Source organism: Panthera pardus, unplaced genomic scaffold, assembly GCF_024362965.1.
Source record: "Panthera pardus isolate Hobbes unplaced genomic scaffold, ASM2436296v1 HiC_scaffold_3, whole genome shotgun sequence".
In the NCBI taxonomy this organism is placed as follows: Eukaryota; Metazoa; Chordata; class Mammalia; order Carnivora; family Felidae; genus Panthera; species Panthera pardus.
In genome coordinates this window covers 27405427-27426718 of record NW_026526876.1, presented here as the reverse complement: position 1 = coordinate 27426718, position 21292 = coordinate 27405427, and the positions used below count along the sequence as shown (strand labels likewise).

At 48.8% G+C, this 21292-nt stretch overlaps 1 protein-coding gene across 5 annotated transcripts in view; it reads right to left on the bottom strand.

Moving 5' to 3' along the window:
- Positions 1-21292, bottom strand: part of PECAM1 (platelet and endothelial cell adhesion molecule 1) — a 74042-nt gene that overhangs the window by 6896 nt on the left and 45854 nt on the right. For 2 of the 5 annotated variants that reach the window (XM_053893332.1, XM_019466508.2), the window contains 7 exons: positions 20933-20960; positions 20117-20193; positions 17443-17496; positions 15919-15981; positions 13145-13219; positions 10530-10586; positions 10-32 (listed from right to left, as the gene is read on the bottom strand). In XM_053893332.1, the coding sequence (XP_053749307.1) occupies positions 10-32; positions 10530-10586; positions 13145-13219; positions 15919-15981; positions 17443-17496; positions 20117-20193; positions 20933-20960 (377 nt within the window). The remainder of the gene's footprint in view (positions 1-9; positions 33-10529; positions 10587-13144; positions 13220-15918; positions 15982-17442; positions 17497-20116; positions 20194-20932; positions 20961-21292) is intronic. The other 3 variants (XM_019466509.2, XM_019466511.2, XM_019466512.2) reach the window with 3 other exon arrangements.

Genomic DNA, 21292 nt, shown 5'->3' with positions numbered 1-21292 from the left:
TGTACTTACAGAATATCTGTTTTCCACGAAATCTGCAAAACAAAGCATAACATGGAGGGTGAGCGATTCAGAGAGTACATCAGGCTCCCCCCGCCCCCCAACCATCTCAGGAACCCCATGGGTAAAGGCAGGGGGTGGGGGCGGTGCAGAAGGAGACACCAGAGCTTTACTGGGTGCTCAGCTGTATGGCTCCTTTGCCCACAGACAGCTTCCTCTGGGCTCTACACTCCATGTGACAAGCATATTAAAATCCCTGGAAGCTCACTGGACATTTTAAACGTTTTTTTTAAAGATTTTATTTTATTTTTTAATTTATTTTTTAATGTTTGTTTATTTTTGCGAGAAGAGACAGAGCGTGAGCTGGTGGGGTGGGGGGGGGGCAGGGGTGGGGAGCAGGGAGAGAGACCCAGAATCTGAAGCAGGCTCCAGGCTCTGAGCTGTCAGCACAGAGCCTGACGCGAGGCTCGAACCCATGAGCAGTGACATCATGACCTGAGCTGAAATAGGACGCTTAACCGACTGAGCCACCCGGGCGCCCAAAGATTTTATTTTATTTTTTAAGTAATCTCTATATCCAATGTGGGGCTGGAACTCATGGCTGCAAACACCCGAGTCGCACGCTCCATGGACTGAGCCACCCAGGCGTCCCGGCAGGTTTTTTTTGCTGTTGTTTTTAATTAGTACTTCAGGTTATTTCAAGAAAAAAACTGAAAACTATAGAGGAGTAGAAAATAGCCGATAAGCATGATCTCTTGTTCCATTCTTTAAACCCTGTTGACACTTTTGTCCCCCAGTTTTTTTCTGCTCTCCCATAGGCTTTTGGTTCTGAGTCATAACATACAACATATGCCATTTTCTAGCCTATCCTTTTTACATAACGTGATCTTATAAACATTTCCTGGTACCTTCTTAAACATACTTGGGAGTGGCCTGTGTAATAATCATTCAATGGGTGTACAATTGTTTACTCATCCAGCTCCTTACTTTAGAAATTTAGGTTCTTTCCAAGTTTTTGCTGTTTTAAATAGTGCTGCCAGGGGAGCCTGGGTGGCTCGGTCAGTTAAGTGTCCGACTCTCGGTTTCGGCTGAAGTCATGCTCTCACGGTTTCTTGAGTTCGAGCCCCACGTCAGGCTCTGTGTTGACAGCGTGGAGCTTGCTTAGGATTCTCTCTCTCTCTCTCTCTCTCTCTCTCTCTCAATCTGTCCCTCCCCTGCTCATGTTTTCCCTCTCCCAAAATAAATAAATAAACTTAATAAAAAAAAAAAAGATGTAAATAGTGCTGCCACATCCTCTTTGGGAATAAGGCTATTTCCTTATTTCATAATAGCTTCTCCATCCCCACAAGTGGGAGCAGGGGAGGAGAAGGTATAAACACTGCCACCACTGTCGGGATAGACAGCCCAAGCGCTGCCTGGAATGACAGGGCCACCTCTTCCCCCTTCCCCCGTAGGCCCCCCTGTCTTCTTGCTAGGGTGCACGCCAGGACCTGCTGGCCCAGCCAGGCTGCAAGGATGAACATGGGCCTGCCAGGTCCTTCCAAATGTCAGGAAGATCGGAGCGAGGTGAAGAAAGGCCAAGGAGAACGGGAGGTGTCGTGTGGGGGGCGAGCCATCCCGCCACTGTTCGTTAGAGCCGGTTTTCACTACAACAGGCGAGAGAGGGCTGTGGTTTGCCCTTGGAAAGGAGCAGGCCCCCACCCATTGCAGTTTCTAATCGGGCAGCGGCCCACACGGCCGGGGCTGATTCCCCAAACAGTCCATGCTGGACACAGACCTGAAGACAGAGAAACCATGGGGACCTCCTGCTGTCTGGGAAAGATGCCTAGAGCGTATGTGGGTGTTGGGGGTGGCAGCCAGTCTTGAAGGTGGAAGAGGCAATGGCAGGAGGGCCATAACCTACTGGACCCGAGTCCTCAGGGCTACTAGGTGGATGCACTCCAAGGGGCCTCGGGCTCTGCGAGGCCGCCCAACCTCAAACCCAGTCCCTTCTGAGTCTTGGGCGGTCTTGGGGCCCACCTGTCACAACGGGAGTCACAACCCTTCTGTTTCTCTCTCTAATTTAAAAATATCCTGTTTCCAAAAGTCCACTTCCCCCTCAAGCCCTGTCTTATCACAGCCCTATTGTGCGTCCCCTGGAGAGGGAACGGGGCCAGAAGTTCCTAAGGGGCCCCCTTCTGTCCTGGCTGGGCCAGAGGCAGACGTCAAACAGCCAAATGGATGAATCAGCCGGACCACACGAAGTCGAGCCATTGTGTAAACTTCCACGCATTGAGTGAGGCTCGGGCAAGGCTCCCACCTGCAGCCCAAATCCGACCCGGGAGGACCTGAAGGACCCCGTGCTGCCCACTCCCCCAAAACCCCCGAGGGCTCTGGAATCAGACTTAAGAGGGAAAGAGCCTTAGTCTGTATGTCTGTAATAGTCTTAGACTATTACTTAGTCTTAGTAATATGAATACAAAAGGTGGAAAATTTCGAATATGCTAGTAACACTCAAGGAAACCCTAGGTTTATGCCCACTTGTAGTTTTTGCTACTTTCTTTTTGGTAATAGAGCAATCACTGCAAAAATAGAATCTGGTGGGTAGTACCTATTTTTTTTTTTTCACAGACTACTTTTTTACCCTCTTAGATTCTGAACTAAAGAAACGCACCCCCCCACCGGGGGGGGCAGGGCTGGCAGTGTCCGCCAGGCTGGCTGGCTCAGTGCCACACAGGATGGGTGGGGACCGGCTCTCAAGTGCTCTCTTCTCCCTCCCACAGGGGTTGTGAGAGGCCCTCCGCACTGTGGTTCTTTCTTGATGACAGCTACTCTTAGTATATTAGACTTCTGCCCCTTTAGAAACATTCGGAACACCAAAGAGCGAGCAGAATGTGAAGGCCGAGTGAGCAGATCCTCAGGTGGGAAGATGGCTGGGTCCAACCCCGAAAGGCATAACTTCGTGTCTGGAGCAGGACCCGGCATCTCTGCCAGGGCCTGGCATTGTCAAGTGGGATGTGCCCAGGACACCTGTGGAGGTGGGCACGGGGCATCTAGAGAGGAAAACCAATTCTCCTGTTGGAGGACTCACAAGGAGGTGAATTACGAGAAGCCAAGGTTTCTTAACACTGACATTTGGGGCTGGATCATTCTTCTTCTTTTTTTTTCTTAGAGTTTACATACTGTTTTTTAGCGATATCTACACCCAACGTGGGCCTTCAACTCGTGACCCTGAGACCAAGAGTTGGATGCCCTCTCAGGGCGCCTGGGTGGCTCCATCGGTTAAGCGTCCGACTTTGGCTCAGGTCATGATCTCACAGTCCGTGAGTTCGAGCCCCGCGTCGGGCTCTGTGCTGACAGCTTGGAGTCTGGAGTCTGTTTCAGATTCTGTGTCTCCCTCTCTCTCTACCCCTCCCCCACCTTCTCTCATAAAAGGAATAAACGTTAAAAAAATTAAAAAAAAAAAAAAAGAGTTGCATGCTCTCCCAACTGAGCCCACCAGGCACCTCTGGGTTGCATCATTCTTTCTTGTGGGGACTGTCCCATACATTGTAACATGTTAAGTCGCATTCCTGGCCTCCACACATTAGATGCTATAGCACCCCTTTTCCTCCCCCCCCCAATTATGACAACCAAAGATGTCTCCTGCCTTGTGAACCAGTGCTCCGGGCCGATGACTCCTAGACCTGAGTTCTTTCATAGTGAAAGAGCTTGACTGCATTGCTGATTGTAGTAAACCACTTCACTCTTCTGTTAAAATCCAGTGTAAATATACATTAGTAGGTTTTGCTTTGGATGACCTGCGGGCCATTTTACAAAGTACTTTCAGAATAAGCCAGAGCACTATAAAAGGTGAAGTCCCGAATCGGAGTGAAGATACAAACTTCCCTGATGAGCCAGAAATTGCGGTTCCTACAAGGCTCAGCCAGGCTGAGTGAAGTTGTTGAGAAAGCCATAGACAGCCTGTAATTGCTCTCTTTTAGTTCTTGTCACCAGAAAAGCAAGGGGAGGAGAAGAAAATCAAACCTTTCCCCGGATTAGTCAGAGAAGGAGGAAGTTGATGACAGGTAAAAAGAGAGGTTTGGGGGGCGCGTGCTTGCGGGTGGGGTGGGGGGCTTTTGATGTCAGGTTGCGCCACAACCGAGAGTGTCTAAGCCATGAGCAAGCCCTGAAGGACACCACCATCTAAATCAAGAGAACTCAGGTGAGTAACAGAGCATCCTGTATGAAGTCCAAGGTTACAGGGGATGGGAGGAAATTGGTTCCAGTTAAGTGTTCAAGAGAGAAAGGTACCAAACCAACCTGGATTACTTCCTTCAAACGCTCACTCTTTAGGACCACCCACATTACTGCTTAAGAAGAGGCATAAACACAGGCTTAGTTCCCATTTCTGTAAAGCCAAACCGCAAGTCATAACCAGAGCTACTGTTGCTGCCTGGAATTTGAAAATCCTCATCTTAGGCAAGTCATTGAAAAGGGAATAAGTACTTCAAAGAGCCTGAAGTGCTAACCTTGCAGATCTAACTTACCAGAAATGATCGGCAAGTTTTCCTTTACCTTAAGAAAGCTGGTGGTTATGTAAATGCAAAAGCTCTTTCTCAACCAGTTCTGGGGGCGTTCCAGGGCTTGCTGTCCCTTCTACTTAGGCTTTTCTCAATTGGGCCTCTTCTGGATATAAATTTCCTAGTACTGAGAACCCCTCTCCTTCTTTCCCTAACGGTTTGTAAGGAATCACCTAACAGTTGGGAAAGGGAAACGTTCAAAGATCAGAGGTTTCTTTGTCCCAGACTGAGTTGACTGCTGGGATAAGATGTTAACTTAGCTCTCCGTCAACAAAACAGTAGGCTCCCAACAGAAGAGCAGACCTGTCTAACCATGGCCACGACGCAGCAGGGGATACTCAGTTGGACGAGATACCAATTTTATTGAACCCACCTGCCCACCGCAGTGCTTATCCACCTACACACACTCCCGAGGAACACTGTGGTGTTCACTGTGACAATTCCATATGGGGGAGGGACATTTTATTGAAAATTAATAAGAAAACTGACATCCAGGGGAGAAGTAAGGGTTGGGAGCCAAGTCATATAACTGGGTAAGGGCAGTGCTGAGACCAAACCCTAGTCTCTATCTCCCACTCAGGGTGTTCCTCTTAGGGTTACAGTGCAAAGAACCATCCAGCTGGACTCCAGCCAAAACAAACGTACCAGAAGCACAGTGAGTTGGCCCCTGAGCTCCATGATTTAATTCAGATTCGGAGGGAAAACTCAGGCTTAGTAGAAGCAAATACTTATTGGGTCTTGGAGTCAAGGGTGAGTAAAGGATTAGAATTGCCTCCAAGGGACCTAGAAAGTGACTCTTAGAAGTTGCTTAGAACAAAACATTTAGGGGAATGGTTTTGGATGGACCAAAGCATAGACAAATGACCATGACTTCCAAATGCCAGGACACTGAGACTCTCCGAACGTCATCACCGGAAGGCAACTTAAGATCATCCATTCAACCACCTCACTCAATACAGAAGCACTGAGCTTGCTCAAATTCACAGATAGACAAAGTAGAATGGTTGTTGCCAGGGGCTGGAAAGAATAGCGAGTTATGGCTTACTGGGTCTAAAGTTTCATTTGGGGAAGATGAAAAAGTTCCGGAGATGGATGGTGATGGTTATACAGCTACGTGAATGTATTTAATGCCACCAAACGTACACTTAAAAGTGGTTAAAATGGCAGGTGTTATGTGTATTTTGTCACAGTTAAAACACACAACCAAAGCTGTGAGCTTAGAGCCTAAAGCCAAGATTGCAAAGACCTGGTTCCCCCCACAGCCTACAGATGCCCCCACACTCATGAGCCAGCAGTCCACCTCGCTCCCTCCAGGACGCTGGTCCTGTCCAGATTCCCGCCCTGGGGCTGTTCCTTGGAGGCAGGCCTGCCCAATGCCCTTTCCCTTATCTAGAGGAGCAGTTTTCCTTTGTATCACTCAGGGGAAAAGGGGGGTTTAAGAGCCAGAACTACGCCCTGTGAGCCATTTCCCAAAATAGTCAGCCCTGACGTGCTGCTGGTTGGAAGGTGGGGAGAACTAAGAAATTAAGATGGGAAGAATAAAAAATTAAGAAGGAAAGGTTAGATAAGCCTTAGCTCTGTACTCAGCCCATTCACCGACCTGTCCAGAGACCCACCTCCCCCAAGGTCTTTATTTTATTGTGTGTCACCCTCCTCCCCCCAACACACACACACACACACACACACACACACACACACGCACACACATGCACATATGTACGTGAGTTGGAAGATTCTCTCTGCTGGCCAACCCTGAGGCCAGTCCTTCCAGTATCCTTTCAGGATTGCTGAGGAGTAAGAAAGACCCTACCTCTTCAAGCAAGAAGCAGAACATAACAGAGGTATAATCAGAAGGGAAGTGAGGGCATCTAGAAAATGCTTCTAAAAGTGTGGTCCCCAGAACAACAGCAGCAACATGTGAGAATTTTTTAGAAATACAAATTGGGGCGCCTGGGTGGCTCGGTCGGTTAAGCGTCCGACTTCGGCTCAGGTCATGATCTCACGGTCTGTGGGTTCGAGCCCCGTGTCGGGCTCTGTGCTGACAGCTCAGAGCCTGGAGCCTGCTTCAGATTCTGTGTCTCCCTCTCTCTCTGTCCCTCCCCTGCTCACTCTCCCCCTCAAAAATAAACAAACATTTTAAAAAAATACTAAAAGAAATACAAATTAGTCCCACTCCAGACCTACTGAAATCACAAAGTCTGGGTGGTGGTACCACACCATTTGTGTTTTAACACACCTGGAGAATGCTCCATCTACATTTGAGCCCCTGCCCCTCATTTCACAGACAAGGCAACCAAGGTTCTGAGAGGTTCCACGACTCACCCAGGGTCACCCAGACCATACCAGGCTGTTACTTTTTTTTTTTTTTTTTAAACTTTACGTATTTATTTTGAGAGAGTCAGAGATCGTGTGAATTGGGGAGGTGCAGAGAGAGGAGGAGAATCTCAAGCAGGCTGTCAGCTCAGAGCCCGACACGGGGCTCGAACTCATGAACTGTGAGTTCCTGACCTGAGCTGGTCAAAGACCGGACGCTCAACCAACTGAGCCACCCAGGCACCCCCAGGCTGTTAATAGAACTGAATCCTCTAATTAAGCGGATGGTAATGTGAAACCGAACAAAGCTGGAAAGGGCAGCAGCAGGCAGTCCCTTTGGCAGGACCGGGAGGAAACGTGAAGCCGGGCTCCCGGCATTCGAGTCCCTGCTCTGCCATCATTGGCCTTAGGATTGGGATGAGTTACTTAGCCTCCGGGCCCATTTTCCCATCTGCAGGACAGGAACAGTAGTAAAACCTCCATCAACCCTAGGATGGTTTTGAGGACTGAACAAAGAGCAGGCGTCTCGCAGTAAGAGGGACAGAAAGAAAGAACAGGAAGAGGACTGAGGAGCTTACAGCTTCCTGCCTTGGAGCAGCCACCGAGCAGGAAATGCTGGGAAACAGCAGCTCCCTTGGCCTCCAGGACGGGAGCCTCTTAGGCAAGGTGAGCACACAGACTTTCACAGCAGCACTGTGGTTTTGGCTACAGCACCCAGGGCTCTCTCTACCCGCAACCGCTGGGGCAGGAGCCAGCTGCCTGTTCAGAGACCAGGTTACAGAGGAGTCCCAGCCCCAGCTGACTCCTGATGGCCCAAGTGGGGCTCTGGCTGGGAGTCGGGGTGGGGAGAGAGACGGCTGTGCCTGGTCCCTGCCCTGAACCCTAGGGATCAAGTTTCTCCTGCATCTTTTGGCTAACACGGATTGGACGCTCGCCGTATGGTAGGGATAGTAGACGGACTCGTGCCTGGGGTAATTAGCCCCATCTCCCCCCAAGCTAACCTCACCCCCTGTTTCTCATTTAATATCATCTCCATGCAACAGCTGAAGAACCTGGAGTCTCAGAAGGGTCAGGCATCTTGGTCACAGTCACACAGGTGCTAAGGGGCAGCACCAGGACTGGGGCTCAGATGTCTGCGAGCAAAACAGGGCCCTTCACCACCCTGAACCCCTGGGTTCCATTCCTGCCCTAGACCAGAGGGAGCAGCGAGATTCCCAGGGTGGGGGACTGAGGACTCAGGCACGGAGAACCGTCTGAACAGCTGCCCTAAAGCAGGTGTAAATGCCACCCCCGAATATGCCACACTGGTATAGGATTATTTGGGGCCGGAGGATGCAGAAGGAAGCCTTCCAGGAGTTTCCCTTATCTGACCAGAAGCCGAAGTTCCTGGGAAATGAAGACAGCCATGAGTCCCTCTCCCAGGGAAGGCTTCTGGCCTCCAAGATGACAGAAAGGCGGTGCTGAGATGGACCTGCCTAAACAAACCTTATTCCATTTGTTTCCCCCAGATATTTACCTTCCCATTTGTTTTGTCACTTCTCCACAAATGTATTGTTCTTGCCTAACGTGCTAAAGAAGCCCCCAGTTCTAACCACACTGAGGGCTTACTCATCACTGTTTTTCTCCTTGTTAATCTGTCTTTTGTCAGTCTCAGGGCAGGGCATCTCATACTGACACTGGGTGTGGCCCTCGCCAGCCAGCTGTAAAGGACCTCCAGCTGCTGGCCCAGGCCACCGCAGACCCCCAGGCCTCTGGTCCTGGGGTGGGGGATCCCTGCGGGAGCCTGATCAGGAGCCTGGAGTTCAGGTCCAGGGTGGGCCAGTCTGGGGACTTGCCTCCTGTGTGAACTTGGTCAGGTGTTTTCACTGCTCTATGCCTCAGTATCCTCATCTGTAAAATGGGACTTAAATGTGAGGATTGAAAGAGATATTGTAACACAGACCACTTGGCATACACAGTAAGCGCTCAATAAATGTGAGGTTTTGCATAACCAAAGCGACCCAAAATGAACAATTTCAGGGACCATAAGAAGAGCAGAGGGGTTTCATACAATTCTCACACAATTACCCAACAGGGTGTTGTATGGAAACCAATTTGACAATAAATTTCATATTAAAAAAAAAATAAGAGAATGTCTTGGGGAAAAAAAAAATTACCCAACAGGACCAAGCATGAGCCCTACAAGAACTCTAGCTTTTTGTTACACTGGAAGGACAGAGAAGGCCTATTTATTTCTGAATTTGCATTTTGCTGGCTCTGAATATTTTGAGAATACAAAATGAGACACTGAGGCCAAAAACGCCCCCAGGGGATGGTTTCTGAAAGTCAGTCAGTCAGTGTCAAGTTCCACAAGGAGGCTGGGTTTCTGCTCTACCCATGAAAATATATTTAATAATATATTAAATATATATATATTATATATATATATATATTAAATATAAAAAGATAAAAAGTAGGCTTTTCTGGTAAGACAGTGCTCCTCAAACGCTGGCAGCACCAGCGATATCTGGGAGCCTGTTAGAGTTCAGATTCTGGAGATTCTGATTCCGTGGGGCTGGGCTGGTCCGGAGACACCCACGGCTGCTGGTCTGGGGACTGCACTTGGAATGGCCAGGCTCTCCCAAAGTTTCCACTTAAATACAGGTCTGTTATACAAAGCAAGATACACTCACAGTGACTAGTTCCCCCAGAATCTTATGCCCTTTGGATTGTGACTGATTTTCAGAATTTACTTATCCTAAAGTTTATTTGAGAGACAGAGAGAGAGCGAGAGAGAGAGAGAGAGAGAGCGTGAGTGCAGGGGAGGGGCAGAGGAAGAGGGAAAGCAAGAATCCCAAGCAGGCTCTGTGCTGTTAGCACGGAGCCGACACTAGGGTCCCGACCTGAGCCGAAATCAAGAGTCGGTCGCTTAACCGACTGAGCCACCCAGGCGCCCCTATTTTTTCAGAATTTAAAAGTAATCTTTGTATTCATTCATTTACCCAGGATGGAATAGAATAATTACACACACACACACACACACACACACACACACACACACACACACACACATGTTATTGCTGGGAGCTTCCCCAGGCCCATGACTGCTTGGGCACTGTGCTCAGTCCTGGGGGGAGCTCCTCATGAGAAAGTAATGGAGATGGGAACTGAATTGGGGTCTAGAATCAAAGAAAGGAAGAATCAAAGGAAATGGGGGCAGATCTGTACCCCACCCCCAGGCGGAAAGGGGGTTCTCAGAAAGGCTGAAGCTACCCAAGGTCTTCAAAGCACAGCACTAAGACCTTCGGGCACCCCCGCCCCGGTCCCATGCACCAGGGCCCGTTGGGGAGTGGGGCAGGTGAGGTGCACTGGTTGGTCTCCGAGAACAGACAGGGCCGTACTGCTTCTCTCGGGGTCACATGAGCACACAGTGGCACCAGGGCACATCCCATCAGCTGGGTACGAATATGCAAAGTCCTATTTGCCTGGCCTGCAGCAGGCACTTAATAAGCATTCATTGACTAAATTATAGCACATGTAACACGTGGCTACATTTGAAGAGTGGTGGGGGAGAGACAGTCAACAACTTCGGTGTAAGGGGCCTCCTTTGCTCCTTCTCCTTGCCCACTCCCAAGGCCCACGTGGATGATTCAGGAGGAAGCGTCCCCCAGGCTCGGGGAGTCAGAAGCCCTCACTCACCAGGATTAGTTTTCCGGATTTCACTATACACCGTCTCTGTGCCCTTGGTTTCCAGACCTGGAAAGTGATCAAGCACAGGTCAACAGCTGCCTCCGGGCACCAGGTCGGCCCACTGCCGAAGCAAGACAGTGTCTGAGGCTCCCTGCTTACCCACGACCCCACCTCACGAGTGCCTGTCTCCAGCAAGCCCTGGAGACCTTAATGCCACTAAGCCCAGGCCATTCCCTGGCTTTACAAGATCCTGGTCTAAGTAGCCTCACTCTCTGTCGGGAAGTATGAAGTCAACAGGCCATTATGGGTCCACCTGGACCACTCACAGGGGGAGGGGTTCCCAACATAGGCCTGCAGCCTCCTGCTCAGTGGTCCCATACCTCCTTCCCTGCCAGTGCGTTCCTGTGTCCAGCTGCTCTCCCCGCCCCTCCCAGGAGGCTGGGCTATGACTTCCCAATCACCCGAGGCCTGGGTTCGAGCCTGGGCCTCATCTGTGATGTTAAGGATCAGCTGGGACCGAGAACCACTTAAAATCTTGACAGCGGGGCTAGTTGATTTCAAACGCCAACACGTGGGCCTCATTCTGATTCTGATTAGTTCTGGAGTGGCCCTGGCATTGGTGGGTTTTAAGAGCTCCCAGGGGATTCCAATAGGCAGACGGGGTTGAGAACCTCTGGTCTGGACTCTTTTGGACTGGCGCACAGATGACCAGCCAGGGTATGGATCACACTCAGGGGAGACCCAGGGTTTGGAGGACAAAGCACCCATATGGTCATCTGTTTAAGTTGAAGTAGGTGTACAGGTTGTGTATACACACACTTGTACACACACTCGTAGTGTATCTACATGCATTGTATGAATCCTAGAGGGTGTATACACACAGCATGCACATACATACACACCCACGAACCCTCAGGAAACAGGATGGGACCCCACTTCTTCCCCCACCTCCTCTCACCTGCACAAAGGACAAGGAAGCCTCATTGTAGAAAGGTGGCTCACGCCATGAGGCCAACATTCTCTTTCTACAGATCCGGAAATGAAGCCCCAGACCGGGTAAGATGCTTCCTGCCACCATGCTCAGCGCCATGTGATTTTTCTTGGTGGCAGGTGGCTGGGGCATGTCCACGGACTCTAACTGCACCAAGATACCCTTGACTCCCTAGGCCCCAGGGATGCCCCCTGACCCTGAACGTACCCTTTCACCGCTGGCCCGGCCCTTTCTCTTTGCCCCATTCCTCCTCATCCTCCAAGTCTCAGGACAGGCTTTGCTTCCGCACTTGGGTACACATACCCTCACACACCTGCATACACCCCAACACATGCACCCCTTCTCAGGGCCCAGGGCAGTTGCTAGGTCCCCTGTGCTCCCACGGCAGTTTGGGGACACTTGTCCACAACCACACTGATGTTATTTGTCCCCACGACTGCCTGTCCCCTGATGGGCCCGGAGCTTCTCCAGGGGTCTGGTGCACCTCCCAGTCAATGCAGTTACCTGGAGGCACCCGTAAAGGTTTCAGGAGATAGTGACGGCACCAGTCAATGAGTTTGTGGGTGCCTCTATCTCAGGTCCCCCGAGCCTCAGGAAGGCTTTGGCATAATCAGCTTGCTCCCTGAGGTTTTAGATTTTAGAACTGAAATCATGGTCATTCATTAGACACTGAATGGCGGTGGTTCCCGTGCCAGGACCTGAGCACCAGGAGGAAGCCTGAGGGGGTGTTTCAGACTCCAGCAGGTGAACTTGGGACATTTTGGGTGGCCAGGGCCTCGCACAAGTCTTCATATGGCACCCCCCCCCCCCCCCCCCCCCCCGCCCAGGGCACCAAACAGGAGTTGGTACTCACTAGAGTGACTGAGATACCAGGTGCTCTCAGCTTAAGAGAACGGACACCTGCCGTTCTCTAAGAGGCCAGCAGAGATGCTTATACCAGGCTCCCTCCGTGGCACCAGATTTGGGGGTGTAGAGGGAAGATCCAGGGTTTCCCATATCTCCTGGGGAATCTCTCACATTCCCAAGGGATTCTGCTCAATGTCAGGCCCGGGGAAGTCACTCCTTCAGTATGATCCTGACACCTATTGTTTGCTGGGCAAGGTGGAAGCTGAAGCTGAAGCAGGAGGGAAAAGGCAAATCACACCCACACTGGAGCTTTCAGAAGCCCCAGGCCATGGGACAGACAATGCTGTGATAAGCAATATAGGTGCTCTGGGGTCTCTGCCAGCTCCTCCTCCGACCCCGCCCCACAATGGGAGTGGGGGCCACAGGGAAGGAATCGAGGGAGGGGGCTGGGTGGCCAACGTGGGGGCCTGGACACCCTTGTAAGCTCCACCGCCCCCTGGAACACAAGAGTTGCTGGTAGACCTCTCTGGCCACCTTGGGGACACGCTAACAGCCTCTGGACTCAAGAGTCACGCTTGACTCCCTTCCTCCTTATAACTGCATATCAGCTTGTTGGTTTCCGTCCTTGGCTGAGCAGCTACACTTGCAGCTGCCCCAGCGGCTCCTCCCGCTGCCCCCCTGCTCTGCCCTTCGGTGATGGGGTGATGGGCGGGAGCCCCCCCCCCCCCCCCCCCCCCGCCGCTCGTCACCACCTCCCCTGCAATGCAGCTGCCTGCTAATGACTAACCCAGGCCAGCAGGCTGTTTGTCTCTGCTGTCAGGGATGTTTCCGGATGGTGCTTTATTTTGGCTCCTGTTTTTCTCTGTTAACAGAGAAAGAGAAGTCTTCAACGTCATGGGGTTTTCCCAGCAATTAGCCTCACAGCAAACAAGCAACAAAACGGTTTAACGAGTTCCTTCCCACCCGGCTTCCATCCCCCGAGTGACTCCTTGGGCAACTGCCCAGTCAGAGTCAGAGCTGGACTGGGTTCCCAGCCCCTCCTCCACCCCAGCTGTAGAAGAGGGAGCTTTGAGGACAGGGAACTGGGTTGGCCAAGACCAGATCAAGTTTACTCATCACTGGCCTTGAACCCACAGAGCCCTTTCCTCACCCACCCACTTCAGGACTGCCCTACCCTTGCTGTCCCTTAGCACCAACGAGGCTGGGTTCTGAAAGCTCAACTTGAATCTTCTAGAAACTCTCCATTTCCACCCACAAGGCACTCATTTTAGCTCTCCCGAGGCCCCCACAGCAGCCTGGGGAAAGGTAACCACTTGTCTGGCTACCTGCACACAGCTTGTCAAGAAAAGCTTCCCTCCTCACCCCGTCCTGGGACTTCTTTTCACTCGAAAGCCCCCCCTGCCCCCGACCTTCAAGCAAGAAAAAGAAAACCAGATACTCTAACATGGAAACATTTCCAAAAGAATGGAAAACGGATGCTTCTCCAAGGAGAAACCCTGCTTCCTTTCTCCATCAGCTACTTTAAATCCAAGGCCTCCCAGGCACTGGGCAGAGCGCTCATGAAGCCACCTTGCCCTGAGCTGACTAGCAGCCCCGGAGGGGCAGGGCCTGGCCCTCTGTGAGGAGCTTCAGGACTGTCTCCTTGAGCTCCCAGTGGAGTTTGGAGGGTCAATGGGGACAGCAGAGTTTTTCTACACATCATCAAAACCCTGGGGCAGCCCTGCCCTCCTGTTATGGTTCCTCTTTCCTTCTGAGTCTGAAGTCCCCTTAAAGGGAAGTAAGCTGTTACTCACAGGACTGAGCCCAAGCGACAGACGGGCATGTGCATCAGGCGTTGGCAGGACCAGAGAAGGCTGGAGGGGAGCCCCCTTCCAAACCCTGTAGCCAGAGCCAACCCATACTCAGTTCTGGGCACCAGAGCCCTGTGCTGTCTCCTCTTGGGCATCTCATACTTAACCCAGCTGAACCTGCTGTTCCTCCCTGTCTCAGACCTCATGACCATCCACACAGTTGTCCACTCACACAACCTGTAGTGATTCCGTCTCCCTGGTCCTTGCCATAAAATTCATCCAGTGTTGTGATGTCTCTAAAATAGATCTGGAACCCATCCACTGCCAGCACTTTGGCTCCGCCCCCATCCCTTGTTGCCCGGTGTTAACACACGGGCCTCTCTGTCTCCATCCCTGTCTGCTTTCAGTCTGTCCTCCGCACCAGCCACATGGAACCTGTCAATTTCCTGCTTAGAGGCGTCTAAAGGCCTTCTGCTCCACCGAGACTAGAATTGCAAAGGGAACCTCAGAGGCCCCGCGGGCTGCACGCGTACCTTTGCTACTTGGCACAGGGGTTGGTCCAACACCGCCCTTAACTTGCTAACAGGCAAACCACTTTACCATGAAATAAGGAAGAAGAGAATTTCAGGCCTGCCATGGCCCCCACCATTCCCAGGTCCAGTCCAGACTTGGAAGTGGGACGCCCTGTGTAGCGTTTGTGCAGATCGGGGAGTACCAACTCTAGGGGGCCATTCTGAATGCAGACTGTAGGGTCAGTGCCCCACTGCGCGGCGCACAGCCTAGGGGCCTTCGGGGACTGCCTTACCGAAAGATTCTGTGCACATAGCTGCTGACATGGTACCCAGAACCTAAGCAAGGGAAGAAAGAAAGAACCCCAAACTCTTCCCAAATCATGGAGCTAGAGGTAACAAAGGGATGCCCTTGCCGCGTGGCTCTGGCTAATGCCTGGTCTGGCCCTCAGCTTGCCAGGCAGAATAGACACAGCAGTGGCCTCAGCCTCAGCAGGAAGGGGGGGGGGGGGGGTGCATGACAATAGCCCTAATGAGCTTCCCAGGAGGGGAGGAAGGCTTTGGAGAGCTCCTTTGAGCGCAGGGGCCTGTGGGAAAGCCAGGGTGGAGAGCTAGGAAGGTATGCATGGTTTTTTGTGGGACCTTGCTATGGACCAGCCCACTCTGAGTCAGTCTCAACCAGCACAGAACCAGAACTAGTGGCCTCCAGGCCAGCCCGCCCCTGAGAGAACCACACACATGAAAACAAAACCTGAAGTGTGAAACTAGTGCCACTGTTTACACAGCAGGGTACTCTGTACTTTCAAGAGCCTTTACCCAAGCGTGCCTTTAAAGAGCCAAGCCCTCACTACCTTCAAACGTGCATTTCATTTACACGAGCTCAGTGTGCAAGCAACTTTTTCAGGACGATGCTAGGTTTGGGCAAGGAACATACCTCTGGAGGAAAGTCCAAACGCCCAGGGGTAAGGCTGCCCTCAAAGTCTCTCACCAAACACATTTCTTAGCGCTTAGTAGTTGCTCAATAAAACTTACTCATGGTTAGTAGTAGGTAAACAATAATTAATGAAATGTTACACCTCAGAAGCCTAGGCGGGGGGGTCACTGCTCTTGTCATAGGCACGTCTAACAGGCCTGTCTGCTGACCACCCCCCTTCTGACCGACTGAGGGGACCCTTGTCCCCGGGTCATAGCACACCTCACTCTGTTGTCTACACCCAAGCAGAGAGCAAAACATGGGGAATCGCTCCAGGGTTGGTGTTTACCTTGGTGAGGCTCAGATGGGGTCACTTGCACCTCTGTGTATTCCACGTCCATGGTCAGAGGCTCTGCTCAAAAGAACCACAGCACCGGTGAGACAAAATCTCCTTGGGGAGCCTCAGCCTGCCTTAGAGATTTCCACTCAAATGATTATAACATTCCATATTTCGAGGAGGAAGCCAGACACAGGCCTAATGCCATTCTAAGTAGGTGAGAAATCTTGGGCTAGAGAAGACAGTCACAAGTCCTGCTTTCTCCAGGATGTGGAAAGGCCCTCCGGCCCAGGTCCCCATTGTTTCTACAGGGGAAGGATTTGTAAAAGCTCAGTAGACACAGAAAACAGCCAGTATCATCCATGGCAGCTAACTCTAGGAGCCTCCTCCACAGCCACAGGCGTAGAAAGCTATCTCCAAGATGGAAAGGATCTCAGGAAATGGGGAACAGGGTCCCCCGCCTAAAAATGCTCTGACAGTATGAGCCACACGCATAGGAAAACAAGTTAATGAGAGCAGTTGGGCCGCTAGAGTGAAATCCAGTAAATTAGTTTGTCTCAACTCAAAATTACATTATTGTTTTATTTTTGAAGCCTCAGAGTTGGGGTTTCTCGCCAGCACTGAAAACATCGATATGTGGTCAAGGACACAGGTGTTTACTTTTTGAGATTTTTTTTTTTTTTTTTTTTTTTTAAGTAGGCTTCACATCCCGCTCAGAGTCTGAAATCATGACCCAGAGATCAAGACCTGAACTGAGATCAAGAGGCAGACTAACAAAGCCACCCAGGCGACCCTACTTCTTTAGATTTAGTTCCTGTGATAGAGCCCCGGGGTGGGGGGGAAGAATTTTGAGAAACGATTTACGATTTAGCCCAATCCTTCTGAGGTTTAACCGTAGCAGGGAATCTACTGTTAATTGTCTTTAAAAATTAGCAGCAATGCTAGTTTATTTTTTTTATAGTGTATGTTTTATTTTTATTAATATTGAGACACAAAATAATATTTTTAAGTTATGTATAAAATACATGGGACGCTTGGGTGGCTCAGTCGGTTGAGCGTCCAACGTCAGCTCAGGTCATGATCTCCTGATCCATGAGTTCAAGCCCCGCGTCCTGTGTCTCCCTCTCTCTCTGTCCCTCCTCCACTCACACACACACTCTCTCTCTCTCTCTCAAAAGTAAATAAACATGAAAAATAACTAACTAAATAAAAATAAAAAACATCCCTGCTTCTACTATCCAAAAGAAAGGAGGTCCTCTACAATACTCAGTAACCCATTCTGAATCAGCCAGTTCCCTGTTAGGTATAACCCAGTTCTTTCCCACTAGAATTTTGGTTACTTTCCATTAAGGACACAAGATAGCATCTTTGGAGAAAGCAACCAGCCATCTCCATTTATACACAGTGGCCAGGGACAGGGTCACTGAGAGAGGTGGGGAAACATCCCCAGGCCTTAACAGTTTTAGCTCTTTCCCTAGGGGTCTTTTTTAACGTAAAGTTTCTAATGAAAAAAACTTTTTTAAATTAGATAATTACCTTTATTTTCATTTGCTGGTTTCATTGCATGGTTTCCAACATCTTCACTGTAACCTAGTTGAAAAATAACAATTAGGATGAATGGCAATGGAAATTCTAGCTTCTCATATAATGTTTAAAAAACTTAGTGCCACAGGGCACCTGGGTAACTCAGTCAGTTAAGTGCTCAGGTTAAGCTCAGGTCATGATCTCGCAGTTTGTGAGTTTGAGCCCCACATGGGGATGGGTGGGGAGCTGGGAGCCTGGAGGCTGCTTTGGTTTCTGTGTCTAACCTCTCGCTCTGCCCCTCCCCAGCTCACACTCTTTCTCTCTCTCTCTCTCAAAAATAAACAAACATTAAAAAACAACAACAACAACAACTTAGTGCCACTAAGAAACGAAGTCAGGCCTAACTTCTTCAGTATAGCGGGCAACCAGCAGCGTATCTGATTCTGGATTCCCTTCTGGTCCCCCTTCAGCCCCATCCCGCCCACTGTGCGGTCTCTTTCTAACACCAGGAACACGCTTACCATCCCATGGGAGGAAAACTTCTGCCTATGGGTTGTTCAAAATTCAGAATTGTTCACGTTGAGCAACCTCATTAGAAATGAAGCTAAATTCCTTTTTTGTTTGTTTGTTTATTACTTCTGAGAGAGAGACAGAGTGTGAGTGGGGGAGGGGCAAAGAGAGAAGGAGACAGAGAATCAGAAGCAGGTTCCAGGCTCTGAGCTGTCAGCCCAGAGCCAGGTGCAGGGCTCGAACTCACAGATCAGCAGATTGCGACCCGAGCCGAAGTCCAACGCTTAAGCGACTGAGCCACCCGGGGGCCCCGAGGTTAAGCTTAATTCTAAAGGAAGGGGTCCATAACCAGAAACTAGCAAACTCGCCTGCTCCAACCGGAGGACTGAATGCATGAGAACACGGTTTAAAAAATTACGGTACCTTCAGGCTGCCTCCTCAGTGGGTAAAAAAATTTTTTAACATTTTTAAAAATCAAGTTATTCTTTATTAAAAATAATTCTCAGGGTACCTGGGTGGCTCAGTCGGTTGGGTGTCTGACTCTTAATTTCAGCTCAAGTCATGATCTCACAGTTTGTGAGTTCAAGCCCCGCACAGGGCTCCACTCGGACAGTGCAGAACCTGCTTGGGATTCTCTCTCTCCCCCCCTCTCCCCTGCTTACATGCTCTCTCAAGAATAAAAACATAATAATAATTCTTACGGATGTTATAAATGATACTTCTGAAGAACATATGATTTTCCATTATGTATTAAAACTAATTACTTATTGTGATTATTAAAATATTTTATAAAGTGAAATCATCCATGGAGAGACAATATAAGAATTAGAGTATTTCTTGCATTTTGGAAATTTGGGGGGAAATCCTATTTTAATATACCTCTTAGCATTTAATTTAAAGTGTCTATGTATTTAGGTGTAAATAGTATAAATCACCAAAAGAACCCCCCCCTTAAACCACAAAAAGGTATTTTCTCTATAACACTGGATTACTTTTTACTAAATATTCACCAAATGTTTCTGTATGTAGTTTCTTAAATGATATATTTGCCCATTTCTCTCTTTATTGGCCCATTACTTTTGCTATTACAAATGTTTTATTCACTTTCTAGTAAGGATTGTCTCACATTTTGTGCTTTCTTTAGTTCCTGTTCTATTTGATGGCCTTCAGGAATACAGTTTCCCAGCTTCTTCCATTTATTTGTTTGTTTGATTATTAATTAGTAGGTTCCACGTCCCATGTGGGGCTTGAACTCATGACCCTGAGGTTAAGAGTTGCATGCTCTACGATTGAGCCAACCAGGCCGTTTTATTGACTTTTTAAAGGTTTGATTTGGTACTATAAGAATTGCTCAATTCTTAAAACATGTTTCTCAAGTATGCCCTGTAAAGGGCATATCCTACCTAAAATTCTCATTCTTGTGAAACACTTACACAATTAGAAAAGAACATGAGCATTCTATTCTCAGACCTGCTGATAAAGAAAACTGCCCCCAACGTGGTCTGGGACAGGATGTCTTGCGTGATGTAATTATACCACCCCTCTGGGAAGTGGCTGGCACCCTTCTTCAAAGGGTTGAGCAATTTTCTCCTAGACTTAATGGGATTAAGAACTCCAGGGATTGGCTCCCCACCCTACTGAGCTTACTTTCAAGCTTTCACTCAGCCTCTAAGCATGCATTCCTTTATTGTAACATTTTTTTTTTAATGCCTCCACTATCAGAGAAATACTTTAATTAATTGTGGCAAAGTTTGAAAGGAAACTGTCTTGTGCTTGTAATAAACAATTTCATCCGAGAAGATGTTTTACCAGTGCCCAATTTGGTAACTGGTCTCTTCTCTAACAAAAGGATAATGATTATACTTGGGCACTGTTCAAAGTTTTGGAAGATAACCCAGGATGGGTATCCACGGCATTACAATTATTCTCCATTTTCCCTGGGATGTTTAGAAGGTGGTAAAATTAGGATAAAATGTTCTGCCTGTCTTCCAAAGTTATTGGTTTATTTATCAACTCACCCTTCCATGACTGATTGGATTAAGTGCCCCTGCTTGAGGACAGGGCTTCCCTTCCAACTTGAACCCCATTACCTACATATTCTGCTTCTAAGACCAGTAGGGGAGTGTGTAGCCAGCTGGGGAAAACGCTTAGCAACTAGGGGAAACCAAGACCGTACCGTAATGTCTGTTGGCTTCGGTATCGGGATCTGACAACATCTTCTCATTGCTGGAGTTCAGAAGTGGCGCTGCTGGCCTTAAAATGAAATTTAAAAAGTAAAGAATAGATGACTTTTTTTTGGCTCTAACTTCAAACTAATAAAATAACCAAGGAAAGATCATGAGAAAACCAGGAAGAGTTTTCTTTTTCTTTTCTTCTTTAAAGAGTTTTCTGCAGTTACAAAAACTTTACCCTCTCCTGTGGAAAGCTAACATTGTTTTCAGCTCTAAGATTATTTGACAAAAACTTTTTGCCGTTAAAAGAAATGTCAGGGCCAAGGGAACCTGAACTGCAGGCAGCCTTTATCAGGCAAATCCCACCCCTCTGAGTTCTTCAGCCTGTGCTACTGTTTTTCTCCAGAACCATCAGAGCTATCATTTCCATACTTTTGGATTTGAGGTTTCAAAAACAGTAAAATGATTACAACCATTTTTTTTTTAGGCCAACTCTATTTTACCAAGAAAGTAAATTCTAAAAATTCCCTCTACCGTCAGTATAATTTCATAAGGAAAAGGGGATTTGACAGGTAAGAGTGTCGGAAGGACATGGCCTCAGAATAAGGCCATTCTTTCCCAGGGAAGGGCGATTGGCAATCTTCCACGGAGACAAACACACACGTACACACACACATGCACGCACGCACACCTCCACCACTCACACCTAAGACCTTATTTTTCTGAGTTTCCCAAGAAAAAATTCCTGATGACCAAAATTTCCCTACAGTTTCCACATGTCTACAGAGCCACCCACGTCTCTTCCAAATACGCATACTGACCTGGCCATCTCCACTGGCGTCTGCTTGGCTTTAAAAGAGAAAGAGAAAATCCAAAGTCAGTATAAAATATCCATGTCCATACCAGATAGGAAAACTCATCTTGGCCATATTTGACTTTCTTGAAGGCTGAATACCCATAAAAAGAGAAAAGAAAGCCAAATCTCTTCCTGCCTTTAAAAGGGAAGAAAATAAACACATAAACAAAGTAGGTCTTTTCTTGCTCTTATACTGAGAGATTTCACATCATTTCCTTCAGGAATCTGACATTTTGACTGTTTTAGCCAGGAGCGATTTTCCTTAGTGGAATGTGATCGAGATGAAGATAATGATAAAGGAACCAGATAAGCCAGATATACAGGC